Here is an 18,217-nt window from a genome sequence, read left to right as displayed (position 1 = left end):
GAAGATGTTTCCTGTAGATTAACTGCCCCTGTCATCTCTTCCCTCAACCTTCCCCACAGCCAAACATCTGGTCACCTCATGCGTGACGGCCTTGTCAGTTCCTTTCACAGCGAGGCAAGCAATTGCTCGCCCCTGAGGAACAGATCACATTAAAGTATAACACAGTGAATCACGCGACAGTGGAGCGAGTTTCACGCTAGTTCTTCGCGTGATGCGTATGGTGGGGCAGGCAGGCCCTGGTGAGGGGTCAGTGTGTGTATGCGTGCGCTGGGTTCATCTGCTCTCTAACCTCACCAGCATGCCCAGAGGTCTCAACCAATCACGTCACATCTGCTGGTGACTGACAGATGGACATGGCCTGTGGAGTCCGTGTCACTTGCTGGCTTCATGCCGTCTGTGAAGTGCGAGGTGATTGGTTAGCACGGAATAGACACAAAGTCAATTGCACATGCAGAAACTCTGTGAACCATTTGTATTACCACTGCATATAATATTTCAAAGTTTATCTAACAGCCTTCACACATAATGAAATACTGATGACGAATACAAATTGTTGCATTTTTGGGACCGTTGAACTATTAAGTGTACACTGAACACCGTAGTGTAGGCTAAAGTAACAGAAGTTGGTAAGGTTTTGCAGGACTATGTGTCCGAGGCAGCATGACAGTAGAGAAGGCCATGGTTTTAGCCCTGATAAGCCCTCTCTCTCGGATCTGCTGCACGAGAGAGAGCGAGCGAGAGAAATAATAAAATGAACCAACTTTCTCATAATCTGCTTTCAGTTTCTGAATAGCTGTCTAGCAAAAAAACATGTTTTCATTCAAATGCAATTTTGGCAATATCACAATTTTCAAAGTGATTTGAGGATTTATGTCCAGTTAATATGCTGACAACACAAATTATACAAACTAAAAGGTCTCTAAACACCAGCATAATCTTGTTTGTTCTGTAAGAGATAAGCCCTGCAGTGTCAAATCAACATCATGTTCTCATGGCTTCACAGACCACAGGATTTTTTTTTTGTAAAGCGTTTTGGGTGAAAGAGAAAAACTAAACGTAAATTGGCAGCACATTCAACAGAATGAAAAATAAAAATGACAATAACAATAGAACATTGTACCATACAACGTGCTCCGCTAACTTTCGCAATGGCGCAGCATACAAAGAAAGTGGTTTAGCAATGTAGACCTGATGCTACAAAAATACTGTTAGAAAAAAGGCTGTTTTTTGTGTTCCTCACAATATGCGTCCACACTGCCTGTGATTTGAGTGGACACGTTAGTTAATAGTTAGTCCGGAGCCATTTTTCTTTTTTTGTGGAAGTTGTTGTGGCAGTGTAGTGATGCGGTCCTTCATGTACATTCGATAAATCGGCTTTCTTGGCTCTTTCATTAAATACACATAAGTGGCAAGCTGTCTGTATGGGGTGTGTATATCACAACGCAGCTCTCCAGTGTGACACATGTAATCAAGGTGTGCACGGTTCAGTTTAGTTCTGGTTCAGTATGGCTGGCTGTAGAACTCAAGTTCTTTAGGACGTCATGTCAAGTAAGGGTCACACCATGTCGCAGAGAATCTTTGTTCTCTGACTGAGCTAAAATATGGTCATTTAGCGGACACTGTTATCCAAAGCAACTATCAGTTGAAGGTGTTATATTCAGTACGTGACCCATACCCACAACCCCAGTGTTGAGAGCGCCTTGGTTTAACCAAGATGGACAAGATTAGTTTAAATTAATTATTCTCTTAATTACTACCCAATCATCAGTTTGTGCCATTGGTCATTAAGTGTATATTAATGCTAACATGGTTCTGTCCTTATCTCCCATGTACACTAAAATTAGCGAATTAGCACTAATGCTATCCTTCACCCCCACAGGGTGTGGTGTTTGTGGGCTCATCAGAAGGCGTGGCGAGGGTCCCGGTCTCCAACTGCTCCTACTACTGGAGCTGTGCCGGGTGTGTGCTGTCCCGGGATCCCTTCTGTGGCTGGGACCCCTCCGTCAACGTCTGCACCCACGCCACCAGCATCCAGGACAACGCGTGAGTGTCACACCCCATCATGTTACATTACAACCACTCCACCCGGCAGGCACAACACCAATCAAATAGATTAATAGAATGTATGTGTGGCTCAGTTGGTAGAGCATGGCGCTTGCAACGCCAGGGTTGTGGGTTCAATTCCCACGGGGGGACCAGGATGAATATGTATGAACTTTCCAATTTGTAAGTCGCTCTGGATAAGAGCGTCTGCTAAATGACTTAAAATGTAAAAAAAAAAAATTTACCATGGCAAGTATAATATGATACTTGCAAAGAGCTGGGTGTTAAAAATAACTTTTGGATAAAGGTTTGATATTGTGGAATTCATTTATTTCCTTCAGGGCTGTATTCCCTGCACAGAAGAGACTATTCCTCTACTAAAAATAACTTTAAATTGATCATCTCCATTGAACATGCTTCTTAGTGCAGGAGTAGGCTTAATGTGTCCTTTAAACTGGCCCATAATATTTAAGAATTAACAGAATAACATTTAATGGGTATTTATTTAGGGTGTAGGTAGAGTAGATACTTTCATTGGGGCATTTAAAAAACTTTTTTTTTTTACATTATAGAGTTATAGAGCCCACTGCACTCTCCCAGAAGTGTAGTTGGTGCTTAAAACCTGTGAATTCAGAAAAGTAAAAAAGTGTGATCAGAAAGATGACGCATAAAGCTTACTTCATTTTTTAATATATAAAAAATAATAAAATTCACTGCATCAGAGATGGTGTACACAGAAGTTACGGCTTTGCAGTCTTCTTCAGTGTGTAGGTACAAATCTTCATTCAAAAAATATTTGTATAGGCCTCCCGGGTGGCGCAGTGGTCTAGGGCACTGCATCGCAGTGCTAACTGCGCCACCAGAGTCTCTGGGTTCGCGCCCAGGCTCTGTCGCAGCCGGCCGCGACCGGGAGGTCCGTGGGGCGACGCACAATTGGCATAGCGTCGTCCGGGGTAGGGAGGGTTTGGCCGGTAGGGATATCCTTGTCTCATCGCGCTCCAGCGACTCCTGTGGCGGGCCGGGCGCGCCAACCAAGGGGGCCAGGTACACGGTGTTTCCTCCGACACATTGGTGCGGCTGGCTTCCGGGTTGGAGGCGCGCTGTGTTAAGAAGCAGTACGGCTGGTTGGGTTGTGCTTCGGAGGACGCATGGCTTTCGACCTTCGTCTCGCCCGTACGGGAGTTGTAGCGATGAGACAAGGTAGTAATTACTAGCGATTGGATACCACGAAAATTGGGGAGAAAATGGGATAAAAAAAAATAATAATAAAAAAATATATATATATTTGTATGACCTAATGAGTGGCGCAGCGGTTTAAGGCAAGGTGTCACTACAGCCCGGGGTTCGATCCCGGGGGACGCAAGACTCAACCTTCACCTCTCCCGAGCCCATTGGGGAGTTGCAGCGATGAGACAAGATCGTAATCCCAATCTAAAAAATAATACAATAATTTGTACCTACACAGTGAAACAGGTTGTAATTCCAAAACGTCTGTGTACGCTACGCTATCCCTGATACAGTGAATAATAATATATATATTTTTTTAAGTACGTTTTATGCATCATTATAGAGTTAACCAGAATGTAAACAGGAACTTTGCATGGACCGACGCACAGAATAAATCACTCAAACGTAAACAAATATACCCACACACAAACTGACAGTGTTTATCTTGTCTTCTACAGAGGCCAGGATGTGGAAGGAGGGAATGTGCAGGAGGCGTGTGCTTCGCCCAAATCCAGATTTGGACTGCACAAAGGAAAAGCAGGTGAGAATCACACATCTTCATACTTATCCTTATCCCGTCAGACTAGTATAGCTAGATAGTATAGTATTCATAGGTTGCACCAACATAGTGGTGCCCTAAAGTGGTGCTAAGCCCAGCCATTCTGGATGGAGGCTAACTGCTCTTTTGTCTAAATTACACCATAGTGCCTGAAAATATGATGACATTTGCCAGCGTTATCATGTCGTCAAATGTACTTTAGTCAGATAGCACTGTTGTCATTAGCTAGCAAAGTTTGTCAAAAATAACTAGCAATGCTAACATTAGCTAGCTAAAATCCGGTGGCCTCGATCTTAGCTAGCTAACTAGTGTTATACTGCATCTAAAGTCAATCTGGTGACAACAAAATGATGACAAAAGGTTGACATAGTATTTCGAAGCCACCGTAATGCTCTTGTGATAATCTTAATCAGAACTCATTGAGGATGCATTGAGTAGAATGCTCAGTCATCAATCCAGAACGAACGTTCAGAACAATATTGTGACGAAACATGCAACCCATGAAAACATAGATACACACTGCAGTGTGTGTGTGCTCAAGCCTTTGCTTGTGGGTTAGCCGCTAGCTTAGCCGCCAACTGCTATAACTAGCATCCGGCTCAGTCTAAGCTTGGGCCTCAGTCAGTGACTCCTGATTTCTGTTAGACTCCTTTCCCCTAGGTGAGCTGGTGTCTGTGTCCCTGAATGAGGTGGTGCGACTGCAGTGCCCAGAGGCATCGAGCCTGGCCCACCGCCACTGGGAGCGACCCAACAGCCGCCTCTCCCCAGACCTCTACCTGCAGCTGGAGGATGGAAGCCTGCACTTCCTGGCCACGCCCGCCACCCTGGGCCACTACCTGTGTCTCTCCACAGAGAACGGCTTCCAGCAGAACCTGGCCATCTACCAGGTAAAGCAGAAGAGCAGCCCCACCCCTCAGGCCACTGCCCCTGGCATGACGACCACACGCCCCCAGAGCCCAGCCCTCCCCCCAACCACCCAGGCTGGTTCAGGAGGAAGGCTCACTCCTCACTTGACTGGGCCCAAGCAGACCGAGCCGGAGCCCACCGCGCCAGCAAGGGAGACTCCGGTCACCACGAGGTGGACCAGCAGGAACTTTACTTTCTGGGTGGAGCAGTCGGGGGAGACTGAGACTGAGGCGGAGTGGCGGGGAGGGGAGAAGCTGCTGCTGGGGCAAACCTACCTGATGGAGCTGGTGGTGGTGTCTGTACTGCTAGCGTGCTGCGTTAGTATTCTGCTAACTATGACGCTATATAGCGTGAGGCAGCGCTGCCGCAGCAGGACGGCACCCCAGGCCAGCACCCCAGGGAGGGACTCGGAGAGGGGTGGCCCTCAGGAGCGGGAGGCCCTTCGGGGGGATCAGTCGCCATGCAGCAATGGCATGCGGAATGGGCAGATGGCACACAACGGCCAAGCCACCGGGGTCGTGTGCAACGGCACGCCGAGGGGCTCCAATGGGCATCTTCCCAACACCCCTATCTGAGCACAGTCAACCACACCTCACCCTATTGACATACCGTATCCACTCTACCTGAGAACAATGTAGCCTTTACGTGGTCACTCTTGAGCCATGGGGTTTTACATGAACACAGCTAACTGCAGCACTGTGTGTGGACTGTCATGGCAACGAGTAAGACTGTATGGCCTGATGTGGTAACTCAACTAAAAGGACACCGTTTTCTTCTGGTACGATACCAGCCGGTGTGAATCAAAGGGCAGACTGTTTAACATGACTCACTGCTGTTATATAATAATGTGTATTATATTGTGCTGTATATACTTTGGAGACGAGGTTCCATTGACTAGACTTAAGTGTATTTAATGAAAGAGCCAAGAAAGCCGATTTATCGAATGTACATGAAGTACTGCATCACCACACTGCCACAACAACTGCCACTGCCGCTACACTGCCACAAAAAAAAGAAAAATGGCTCCTGACTAACTAACGTGTCCGCTCAAATCACAGGCAGTGTGGACGCATATTGCGAGGAACACAAAAAAATGCCTTTTTTCTAACAGTATTTTTGTGGCATCAGGTCTACATTGCTAAACCACTTTCTTTGTATGCAGCGCCATTGCGAAAGTTAGCGGAGCACGTTGTATGGTACAATGTTCTATTGTTATTTATTTAGCTGTTTTTTTTGTCATTCTGTTGAATGTGCTGCCAATTTACTTTTCTTTTTTCTCTTTCACCCAAAACGCTTTTTTAAATGTTTTATCCTGCGGTCTGTGAAGCCATGAGAACATGTTGATTTGACACTGTAGGGCTTATCTCTTCCAGAACAAACAAGATTATGCTGGTGTTTAGAGACCTTTTAGTTTTTATAATTTGTGTTGTCAGCATATTAACTGGACATAAATCCTCAAATCACTTTGAAAACTGTGATATTGCCAAAATTGCATTTTGAATGAAAACGTGTTTTTTTGCTAGACAGCTATTCAGAAACTGAAAGCAGATTATGAGAATGTTGGTTCATTTTAAGCTGCTTTAGATAACGATGAGAGACTAATAGTTATTAAACAAATATATGGTACTCCTTGTCTTCGGTACAGATCACAAACCACTTTTTAAAAAATTGTTTTGTCTTTATTTTTATACAATTGTATCTTACTGTTTCAATGTTGCAAATAAACTGTTCAATTTGTGCAAAAATAATATCTGTAATTTGAGTTGAATTAAAGCCTACTGGAGAAAATCACAGTTTACAGCATTTTAAAGCTTCACAGTAATATGTTATTAATGTAAGCTTAGTTGAGTAGGATTTAACAGAGAAAATGGCTCCAGGCTAATCTCCATATAAATTGGCCATTGTGCTGTGTTGTGAAACAGTTTTTCACAAAGATGTGATTCTCTGTCCCATAAATCTTCATAGTCAAAAGATCAGAATCTGGCTGCCTGTGTAAACGCAGCCATAGTACCATATGCCACACAGAAGGGCTTGTTTGAGAAATACATTTGATGGCTTGCTACAATGAACTGATAAGATGACTGGACTCAACATGATCATATTGATTTTCATCAGTGTCTTGATGTAATATACTGAACTTCAAATCAAATTATTAGTCACATGCACCGGTTACAACAGGTGTAGAATTTACAGTGAAATGCTTACTTACACGCCCCTAACCAACAATGCAGTTTCAAAAAAATACGGATAAGAGATAAAAGTAACAAGTAATTAAAGAACGGCAGTGAAATAACAATAGCGAGACTATATATCGGGGGTACCGATACCGAGTCAATGTCACTGGTTATTTGAGGTAGTATGTACATGTAGGTAGAGTTATTAAAGAGGGGGGTCACTGCAAATAGTCTGGGTAGTCATTTGACTAGATGTTCAGGATGTCTTGGGGGTAGAAGCTATTTAGAAGCCTCTTGGACCTAGACTTGACGTTCCGCTTGCCGTGCAGTAGCAGAGAGAACAATCTATGACTAGGGTGGCTGGAGTCTTTGACAATTTTTAGGGCCTTCCTCTGACACCGCCTGGTATAGAGGTCCTGGATGCCAGGAAGCTTGCCCCAGTGATGTACTGGGCCATACACACTACCCTCCGCAGTGCCATGCGGTCAGAGGCCGAACATTTGCCATACCAGGCAGTGATGCAACCAGTCAAGATGCTCTCGATGGTGCAGCTGTAGAACCTTTTGAGGATCTGAGGACCCATGCCAAATATTTTCAGTCTCCTGAGGGGGAATAGGTTTTGTCGTGCCCTCTTGACGATTGTCTTGGTGTGCTTAGACCATGTTAGTTTGTTGGTGATGTGGACACCAAGGAACTTGACGCTCTCAACCTGCTCCACTACAGCCCCGTTGATGAGAATGGGGGCGTGCTCGGTCCTCCTTTTCCTGTAGGTCATAATCATCTCCTTTGTCTTGAGCACATTGAGGGAGAGGTTGTTGTCCTGGCACCACACGGCCAGGTGTCTGATCTCCATATAGGCTGTCTTGTCGGTGATCAGGCCTACCACTGTTGTGTCATCGGAAAATGTAATGATGGTGTTGGAGTCGTGCCTGGCTGTGCAGTCATGAGTGAACAGGGAGTACAGGAACTTGCTCCATATCATGTAGATAGGTAATTTATTACATTTTTGAATGTCACTTTAAAAGTTCTCCCATTTGTCCACTGGGTGGCAACCACTACACAGAAACAGCCACACAACTGATGCAAGGTTAGCCAAAGATTTTTTTGTAACTAACCCAAGATAGACCAGAGCATATCGTGTCCAATGGGAGTAAATTAATCATAGTCGGCAGAAGAAGCGAGAGGGTGGGCTGGGCCAAGCACAAGCTAGTGAGATCCTATTGGTGCATTCTAGCATTTATTTGCATATTTCCGTTAGGGAACTCTTACTCTGTGAAGTGCCCGTGTGCAATAACTCAATTCGCCCTTGCACTCCTAAACAATGCAAAAAAAAATTAACTTTGGCAAAGGGTAAAGTCTACAAAACCCAGTCCACTCTGTCTATTACAGATTCTAGTTTTGCAAACAGAAAACTGTATGACGATCAAATGTTTCATCGATGAGAAAATGAATCAGAATGTCGGCCAAAGTCCATCTCGCTCCATCTTCTCCCACTGCTGGCCGGTGGGCTTCCTCTCATCACCATATTGGTAATGGGTAGAAACGCCAACCAGATGCTCCGACAATGATTTTGCCCAATTTGTCACAAATGCGCTGACGAGGGAAAAAGTTTGTTGATGTCAGCCTTGATTGAACAATATGCAGTAAATGTGCGAGATTGGTTTCAATTGCGAGCCCTTATTTTTGTAGCGCGTGATTGGTCAGTTGTATGCGACATCACCATATTTGGTAGTGAGTGGAAACGCAAACCGGATGCTTCACATTTATACATCCGGTGGAATATCTGTCTCAATGTTCTTTCTGTGGTTTAGCATTAGTCTTGGAATCTTGCCATTTATCACCAAGTTATTCAAACTAGATTTACAGTAGTAGGTAATATTCGGTAATCTGCAGCACTCATGCTTTAAACATTGTTATAATGATACTTAAAGAACAGTACAAACACCAACAATAGATCGACTAAGGATCCCAGGTAATAAACTCACTCTCACTAACAGACACACGCACACAGAGAGAAGACATCCTTAACTCTATTTGGCTGTATTTTCTCAGGGACATGAGACCGGGGTGTGCCATCAATCTATTTCCTACATCTAAATACCTGAAAATGGATTCTGTAGATTTACAGAGGAGACACAATTCACTGTGACCAAGTATTTTCAAATGTTAATGATCATTTCTGTTTATCTGCAGCAAAGCATCAGCCCACCCAAGGCCACTACGCGAGATTACTTAAATCTAACCTGCTTTGAGGCTGTAACAAGCATATCCGCTGCTAGGCTCAAGTTTGCAGAGGGTGTCATCCGGATTGTGAATGGAAAAATTGACGGTGTTGACAGAAGAAATCTAAGGGTAACCATTAAGTCTGGATTCTGTGAGGGCAAACCGAGTCCAAAAGAGTTTGAAGTACTGTACTGAAGGAGTATTCAGATTGTTAGCAACTTGACAGGGACTGTCCTCCAGAAAATGCTTGACATATTTCTGGAGAAATACATAGAGGATGGGCACCATGGAGTGTGAAAACCTTAAATATTACAAGGCAAGGGTACAACATAGACAATTTCAGTTTTCAGAATGTGCAGTAGAGGCCACAAATGACAAGATCCGAATCTCAGACACTCTTCTCAGAGGAATCCAGTGACTCTCTTTTTATGCCAGGACCTGAAACTTTTGGAAAAAAACAATTTAAAAACAATTTATCATAAAACTTAAAGCGTTGACAAAAATTATACGCATACATTTTGCGTAAAACTATCTTGTTTCCTTGTGATCATTACAGTAATACACTACATGGCCAACAGTATATGGACACCTGTTCAAATTAGTTGATTTCAGCCACACCCTCTGCTGACCGGTGTATAAAATCAAGCACTCCGCCATGCAATCTCCATAAACAAGCATTGGTAGTAGAATAGCCTGTACTGAGGAGCTCACTGACTTTCAATGTGGCAACATCATAGGATGCCACCTTTCCAACAAGTCAGTTTGTGAAATTTCTGCCCTGCTAGAGCTGCCCCGGTCAACTGTAAGTGCTGTTATTGTGAAGTGGAAACGTCTAGGAGCAACAATGGCTCAGCCACGAAGTGCACAAGCCTAAGATCACCATGCGCAATGACAAGCGTTGGCTGGAGTGGTGTGAAGTTCACCACCATTGGACTCTGGAGCAGTGGAAACGCACTCTCTGGATGTGAGGAATCACGCTTCGCCATCTGGCAGTCTGACAGACGAATCTGGGTTTGGCGGATGTTATGAGAATGCTACCTGCCCCAATGCATAATGCCAACTGTAAATTTTGGTGGAGGAGTAATAATGGTCTGGGGCTGTTGTTCATGGTTCGGGCTAGGCCCCTAGTTCCAGTGAAGGGAAATGTTAACGCTACAGCATACAATGACATTCTAGACGATTCTGTGCTTCCAACTTTGTGGCAACAGTTTGGGGAAGGCCCTTTCCTGTTTCAGCATGACAATGCCCCCGTGCACAAATCGAGGTCCATACAGAAATGGTTTCTTGAGATTGGTGTAGAAGAACTTGACTGGCTTGCACAGAGCACTGACCTTAACTCCATCGAACACCTTTGGAATAAATTGGAATGCCGACTGCGAGCCAGGCCTAATTGCCCAACATCAGTGCCCGACCTCACTAATGCTCTTGTGGCTGAATGGAAAGTCTCCAAAGCAATGTTCAAACATCTAGTGGGGGAAAAAATATTCCCAGAAGATTGGAGGCTGTTACAGCAACAAAGGGGGGACCAACTCCATATTAATGCCCATGGTTTTGGAATGAGATGTTCAACGAGCAGGTGTCCACATACTTTTGGCCATGTAGTGTACATCAAAGAACATTGAGTGAAAACATAGAAATAGAATCCATTTGTATGTGAAAATAATTGTATATTTATAAAATAACTAGTTTGTCACCATTTTATTGTGATGGTTAAACATGACATGAGGTTCAAGTCAGTAAGTTGGATATATTCAATATCAATCTGTCAAACTAGCCTACTACAATTAACAGAGTATGAAATTAACAAGTCACAAACTGGGCAAATTGTGTGGGGACAGCTTCCAGTGCTGAATGGTCAATAACATTAAAACCGCATTCAATTGAATTGAAATAACATTAAATAGAAGGATCACAAAGGAAATAAGACTCCAGGCTTTATTGTGTTTTATTAATTCTAATTTAATGTATTTATTGTACACATGCCAGCACCTCTGTGTCTCCACTAAATTTGAATTTCTTTGGGGGAAAGTTCCAATTACACCCTTTTGGATTCATCATACGGCTATAACCATGCCAGACTTTAGTAACACATTTGACATGCAGCCACACACTTGACTAATTTAAATCGATGGAAAAATGTAAAGTGTTTCTGTCATTCCATGAATGAGTTAAATAGGTTATCCTATGAGTTTGACTGCTGCTGTAGTTATAGTTTTATAGACTTGACCTCTGTGGCAGCTGTTGTTTCTGTTCGACACTAGGATACTGATTTGACTAAAGACATGACGAAAGGAGCTTCAGCTATTTAGTTCTGCAATCCACCCTGTGAACAGGGACATATCCGGTGGTAGTAAACTATCAAACTGTCATAATAACCACAATAACCTTTTAATAGGATAACACTGTATATCATTTGAATCCACTCACATCCATGACTATTCACATGTACTTCTCCATGTTGCTTGTTTGAAGATGAAAAATTGCACTTATTGATCATAACATCTCCAGAAGTTAGTGATTCAAACAGCTTTTTGTGCACATTCAACACAATTCTGTGAATAATTGTACATATATATCTGGCACACCTGGATCATTTGGTTGTGTATTCGTCATCACAATTTACATTTTAAGATATAATTGTGGATACTACAATTATATTTCATACAGGTATGGTCAGGCGAAATGTATCCAATGAGTTGTTTGGTAGCTATATTGGAAAAAGGCTTCTGTGGGGTTAATGTATGAATCCTGTGATGGCCTATCTACAAGTCTTTTTTTAAAACCTGTTCTAGCTGTGTGTGCAATTTGGTCCTTCTATCACTAAAGTTACAATTAATTCCATGTCTATGTTTCCAACATTCTAATGTCAATGGCACAATTTGTGAGATTTTTCAACAATAGTTGTAGCTAGTGCATTCAAAGTTTGTTATGTTAAATATATAATTAAAAGGTAATTTCATGACTTTTCAGAACCACTTGTCAAACACAGTTTAACATGTATCAGGTATTCTGAAAGGTACCCTAGAGGTCAAAGTTCTGTTGAACTGAACAGTCCTGAAAATGTGTCTGATGGATAGCTGTGAATCTAAGCATTCCATTTATGATTGAATTATAGAACTTGTTTTATACTGACAATGTTTGTCATAGGGTAAAAGTCCTATCGGAAAAATGTATGGGATGGCGGGTGAAAGAAAAAGAGATAACAGAAAACTCCCAAATTTGGGGGGCTGGCTCATAGACTACTATTAATGACACCGAGCCCAAGTCAGTTCGTGACTTGGGCGTCTGCAGGTGATTTCGTTTGGCTGTCATTCCTCATTCACCTGACAGTGGCACAGATTCATCACTACACCCGTACAATAGATGGCGGTAGAGAGCCAGTAAACTAATTACAACCCCTAAAGAAGTAGTAGGGGTCAAAGTGGAACGATTTACGCATGTGACATTGAAAACGAGAAGGGGTAAATGCAATTTTCTGATTGATAATTTGGAAATGAATGTTATATGCTTTGGTTTGCTATCTATTTTAGTTGCGTTTTCTGGATTGTGGAGGCGATTGACTTTCAAGCTTCCTTGAATCCTCGGCATGCATCTCTCTTTTCAAGCTAACTAACGTTAGCTAACTGTCAACAAAATGTCACAACAATTAGCTACATTGCTAGCTCTAGTCTTTTGGGGTTAGCTACTAACATTAAGCTAACTAGCTACATATTTGCTTGGGAACGTACTACTAACCAGAAAATAGCAGGTGTGTTTTGCTATAGCCAGAAGAACGATTACCATTCTAGCTAGCATAACTGGTCAATGTCAGTGTTGCATTTGTGTCAAAACATAATGAAAATGCACACAGTTATTCACACAGTGTATACTTAAAAATAATATATCTATTTCATAATCAACTTTACATCACAGGAGAATTTGCTGATCAGCACATTTCATCTTATGTATCCAGCAAGTTATCTATACTGTCACTATCATAGAGAGATCCTAATTATATGGTCACTATACTGTATAGGCATCCATAATTAGGCTGTTGAGTAGTAAATGTTGAAAGACAATGACTTCTCGTTGTTTTCTCCAGGAAATGCGATTAACAGCCATACTGTCGATGGCCGCTAAGGCTGCCTTCCCTAAAGACTACCGCTACGGCACAAGTCGGCCATGGACCATAGCTGCCAAGAGATTGAACCCACCAGGCAAGAAGAGAAGAAAGGTGTTCATTGAACCCATAGCTTATGAGGACTGGTCTGTTTTCAAAGGGGACACAGTAAGTGGTCATGCCAAAAGGACAATGAAGATTTTTAGATATGGAATATTTAAGCAATAAGGCACGAGGGAGTGTGGTATATGGCCAATATATCACGGCTAAGGGCTGTTCTTATGCCCGATGCAGCAGAGTGCCTGGATACAGCTCTTAGCCGTGGTATATTGGCCATATACCACAAACTTTATAATTTCTAATAATAAATGTTATACACTGAAAATGTTATGCTTCCATCTAAAGACTGGTATTGCAGTTATATGCCTAATTCCTTTGCAGAGATACCAGTTATTAGACACAAACAATCTGTTAGGCAAACCATTGAGTTGATCAATTCCTTGCTATAAAAGCAACACATGGAAGGTCACAATAATGAGATGTAGGACTGAAAAGGGAGTGTCACTGGCAAGGTTTATTCAGCCATTTGCCTGATGTTTTGATGCTTTGATATTCTAAACTGGTATTCCACCTTGACCAGGTTGAGATTCTCTCTGGGAAAGACAAAGGAAAGCAGGGCAAAGTGGCCCAGGTCTTCAGACACAGAAACTGGGTCATCCTGGACGGGCTGAACACGGTAAGAATCCTAGTCATCGTTGTAAGACGGGATATGTTTGCCACTTCCATAACAGAGAAGACATTCATACACTACATTCAGTATAAACACCCAACAGTTGTATAATATTTTCTATACATACGGTATTACCCACTTGATATAGTGCCAGCTATGGTTGTTGTTGCGTAGTCACATATTTATTTTATTTTTGCATTTTAGAAAACTGTCCCTACTACCAATGAGGAGCTTCATAAATGCTTGATGGGCTTCCTTCTAATATTTTTATCATACTGGTTTCTAGTGCACTGTCTTTGAATCCGGGTAGCCTTTTCAATGGCTTCACAGGCCAAGCTACAGTTGCAAAGACCAGGGCCCGGTTTCATCGCTAGAACCATAGGATCCTACAACTCACAAACTAGACTTAATGCCATCCAGTAATTTATTTTGCTACCATCATTACAGTGAATTTAGTGAGAATCCATTGTCATGTTTTGGACTATGATGATTAACAAGTATGGTATGTTTTATGTTGAACCCCACTTTATATTATTAAAAAAGAATACTGCCCTTTTTAGGCTGCGTTACAAACGATCGACATTGATATCAACAATAATTGAAGTTCTGTTATCTCTGCAATGTTTGAATAGATTAAATGAACCCAGTATTTCTCAATTTTAGCATTTCAGGTACATTGGGAAAACTGCAGGTTACCGGGGGACCTATATTGCCAGCGAGGCTCCCCTTCTAATCCGAGACATCTCACTTGTCGACCCTACTGACAGGTGAGTCCCAGTGCATTATGGGGAGGTCCAGATTTTAACATTTGTCTAAGCCTATGATCACCAAACCTGTTTCTAGATAGTTGCTGGGTGTGCAGGCTTTGGTAACAGTCCAATACTGAAATAACTGATTCAGTTAACCAGGGCTTCAGTGGAAAAGTCTCATGGTATTCAAACCTTTACCACAGGGTGGTGCAGAAAACACCCAGGCAAAAAAGAAGCGGGACAATAGCCTGCTCACCCAGTAGCTATCTACAACCAGGGTTTTGTGTCCATGCTCAGAGTTTAGTTCTGGATTTAGTTTAGATTTTCAGTAGATTTTATGTGCAGGGGTTGGATTTAATGGTGCAATAAGTAGTATTTTTGTGCATAGATGTACCCACATTTCTATTGTATTTAAATAGTTTATGATTAGTGAATGCTTTGACTTGAACCCTGACTGATCTTGACTACTTTAGTCTTGAGTTTAATACCAAACCTGACTCCTGTCTGTTGCTCCAACAGGAAACCCACTGAGGTGGAGTGGAGGTTCACAGAGGAGGGGGAGAAGGTGCGCGTCTCCCTCAGGACGGGTCGCATTGTCCCCAAACCAGTGTTCCAGCGCAGAGACGGTATCGTACCGCAGCAGTGGAAGGGTGAGTCTGCGTTTGGGGAGGAAGGAACAAAGGCTAGAGGAGGAGTAAAGAAATCTAGATGGATTGATGAGGTTGAGAGGGAGCTTTTGTGAATGAGAGTCAAGCTTGTCAACAATTTGGGTGAAGATGAGTGAGTGGAAAAGCAAGACACAAGCTGGTCTGGGTGATGTATAAGGAACGCCTTTATTTGTTTAAAGCTGTAATCAGCAGTTGAAACAATAACAAAGCGTAGTGTCCGCCACTGTTTTGGTAAAAGCTGAGGGATGGGACTGGAGAAATGTAACCACTCAAATTTATTCACAGAGTTATGGATGCAAACTGTCCATGATATCAACATTCTAATTAAAAAAATGTTTTTATGTTTTATTTTATTTCAAACATTGGAGTAAAACAGGCTTACCTTTTGGCTGCTGATAGGGTATGACAGTTGAACTAAGCTCATGAGGCATTAATAAGTTATATTTTCAAGAATCAATGGGATTTGGTAGCAAAATTTGGTAGCAACTTCAGATTGCCCTTTTAAAGGCCCAATCCAGCTATTTTTATCTCCGTATCAAATCATTTCTGAGTAACAATTAAGTAATTTACTGTAATGATTTTCAATTAAAATTCTTAGCAAAGAGCAATTTCTCAAGCAAGAATATTACTAGGAATGTTTGGGACTGATCTGAGCGGGAAGGGGAAAACTGAAAACTAGCTGCTGTTGGCAGAGAAGTCTTTCTTATTGGTCTATTAACTAATTTACCAAAACTCCATCCCACCAAAACAGGCTGAAATTGCAGGCGGTCTTTTCAAACCACTCTAGAGTGGAAATATATATAACACACAGGATAAATCACATTTTGGCCGGAACTGGGCCTTTAACATATACCGCCTTGTGAAATCACCAGGCAGGCCTTAACTCCACCCATGCAAAACCTACTAATTAGAAGGTCCTGTGTAGATTGTATTTTCAACCAGCAACTATCAGAAAATAACACTGATTAAAAAATATATATATATATAAATACTTGTACAGTGCTAGTTTCATCAGCTGTTATTACACAATAAAACACAGGAAAACTTCATTTCGACTCCACTGGGCCTTTAAATAATTGTATTATAGCAATGTGAGAATTGTGCTGAAGTTAACAGTTCACTGCGTCTCTAGTCAGAATTTAGCCTATGATTAGGATCCTTTTGCAGTCCCTCCATAATTTAGCGATTCTGCGATGGCATTTTTAGATTATTTATTTTTGCAAAGTCAACGATACTCCGCAAATTTGATCAATTACCGCATAAAACAGTAAAATCATCGCAATATCACAAAAAAGTGACCGATCACACACTACGAAAACAGGGCTCGCTGTTTCAACCAATCGCTTACATTTACTGCATAATATGGTTCAATCAAGCCAACAAACTTTTTCCTTCATCAGTGCATTTTCGTAACAGTCAATCACAGAACAATTACTAGGGTGATGTGTACCAGATTATAGACTGGTTAGGTGATTTGGGTCAGCTACATGCTGTGTACTTAGTGTAAGTATGCCCTTTCTTCTGAATTAACCACCCCTAATTTTGGAATCCCCTTATTGGTTGGTGTCTGCCATCCTAGACGGCCCTAAGGACACCAGTCCGGAGGACACCCTGGAGAAGACTTACACGCCCTCCCTCAAGACTCTGGAGGAGGAGGTGATGGAGAAACTGGGCATCGAGGAACCCAGGAGGAACCGGAAGACCTACTGGTACTGAGGGGGAAGACCCTCTGGTGTCTGGGCCACACAGCCACAGGTTGGGTTAGGGGTTGGGGCGTTGCATCCACGGTATCCCTACTGAATGCTCTGTATGGACCTACAGTAGGCCTATATCTGTGTCTTAAAGAAATGTTCCACATCGCTCAGTCCAGATGGATATCAGTGGAAATGGGTTGAGTGAGTACAGTAACGTGATGGGAACCTTCATGTGCACATAGAAATGTAACTGCATTACAGGTCCTCTGTCAGGCATAAATTCAGCAGAAGTCACTATTTATGATGCTTTCAGAGTTTGTCTCAAATGTTTTGGTTTGTTTTTATGTCATAAATACATGTCTAAGTAATCTACAATCCTCTTCTAGATTTGACTTTGTTTTTCTAGATAGTGGGAGATAAAAACTAACAATAGAAGTAATCCTAATGTTTCTGTGTTACAAATTGAGCAGGTACATGCTGTAATTACTACATCTGCATTTGTTGTAGAATTGGCTACTTTAGTTATCCATTCAGATGTTGAACAATTGGTCTTGTCAAAGCATCCCCAAGTGAACTTATGTCTGATACTTAGATGAATATGTGTAAATCTGCAATGACGTCTCGTGTTACCAAAACTGCACAGTCAGCAACTAGTTCAAGCTTTTTAAAACAGGTTTTTACTTTGCAGGACAGAACTTGGCTTTTGAGGGACATTTTGACAAATAGAGAGCTCAGAATTTGACAGACGAGCTGAAATCAGAGTTAAGGAGAAAGACGTCAAAGCTCTAAAGTTTGAGCTGCAGCAAACGCAGTGCCAGGAAAGAAATGTAGCTGCCAGCCTCTCTTGTAAAAGGGTTTGGGAAGAAGAAGTAGAAAATACCTTAAGTCATTACTCATCTTGGGAAAGCTCACTGCCACTTTGGCCATTTATATGTTAAAATTAGTTAAATTATACTACTTGGGCCAGGGTGTAATAATGCCATTTTAAGCTTTAAGACAAATGTCTGGGTTTCTTTTCAATCCGTCTGAAGGAAAGAGGCGAAGGACCAAGTAATGGACATAGTCCAGAAGTAAATCCCTGGCAAGGGTGTGGCGAGGAGCTGGACGTCTTCTCAATAGGACCACACTCGCCTCATTTGATTAGG

At 42.2% G+C, this 18,217-nt stretch overlaps 2 protein-coding genes across 7 annotated transcripts in view; both read left to right on the top strand.

Moving 5' to 3' along the window:
• LOC129831149 (semaphorin-4A-like) overlaps positions 1-6,483 on the top strand; it is a 48,018-nt gene extending 41,535 nt beyond the window's left edge. For 5 of the 6 annotated variants that reach the window (XM_055894229.1, XM_055894226.1, XM_055894225.1 and 2 more), the window contains exons 13-15: positions 1,880-2,043; positions 3,729-3,811; positions 4,475-6,483. In XM_055894229.1, coding sequence (XP_055750204.1) covers positions 1,880-2,043; positions 3,729-3,811; positions 4,475-5,310 — 1,083 coding nt within the window. In that variant the 3' untranslated portion in view covers positions 5,311-6,483. The remainder of the gene's footprint in view (positions 1-1,879; positions 2,044-3,728; positions 3,812-4,474) is intronic. The other variant, XM_055894230.1, reaches the window with a different exon arrangement.
• A 6,000-nt stretch (positions 6,484-12,483) lies between these two features.
• On the top strand, positions 12,484-17,447 carry mrpl24 (mitochondrial ribosomal protein L24). The gene is made up of 6 exons (XM_055894223.1): positions 12,484-12,593; positions 13,214-13,399; positions 13,872-13,967; positions 14,625-14,728; positions 15,230-15,360; positions 16,958-17,447. The coding sequence occupies exons 2-6, from the start codon at positions 13,217-13,219 to the stop codon at positions 17,092-17,094; spliced, it is 651 nt and encodes a 216-aa protein (XP_055750198.1). The 5' UTR covers positions 12,484-12,593; positions 13,214-13,216; the 3' UTR covers positions 17,095-17,447.
• The last annotated feature ends 770 nt before the right edge of the window (positions 17,448-18,217 follow it).

Source organism: Salvelinus fontinalis, chromosome 32 (genome assembly GCF_029448725.1).
Source record: "Salvelinus fontinalis isolate EN_2023a chromosome 32, ASM2944872v1, whole genome shotgun sequence".
Lineage (NCBI taxonomy): Eukaryota > Metazoa > Chordata > Actinopteri > Salmoniformes > Salmonidae > Salvelinus > Salvelinus fontinalis.
This window is presented reverse-complemented; position numbering and strand designations above follow the sequence as displayed.

Coding starts and splice junctions, on each gene's coding strand:
- mrpl24 (XM_055894223.1), top strand. CDS start 13,217: ATGCGATTAACAGCCATACTGTCGATGGCCGCTAAGGCTGCCTTCCCT. Junction 14,729..15,229: donor CTTGTCGACCCTACTGACAG/GTGAGTCCCAGT, acceptor TTGCTCCAACAG/GAAACCCACTGAGGTGGAGT. Junction 15,361..16,957: donor CGTACCGCAGCAGTGGAAGG/GTGAGTCTGCGT, acceptor CTGCCATCCTAG/ACGGCCCTAAGGACACCAGT.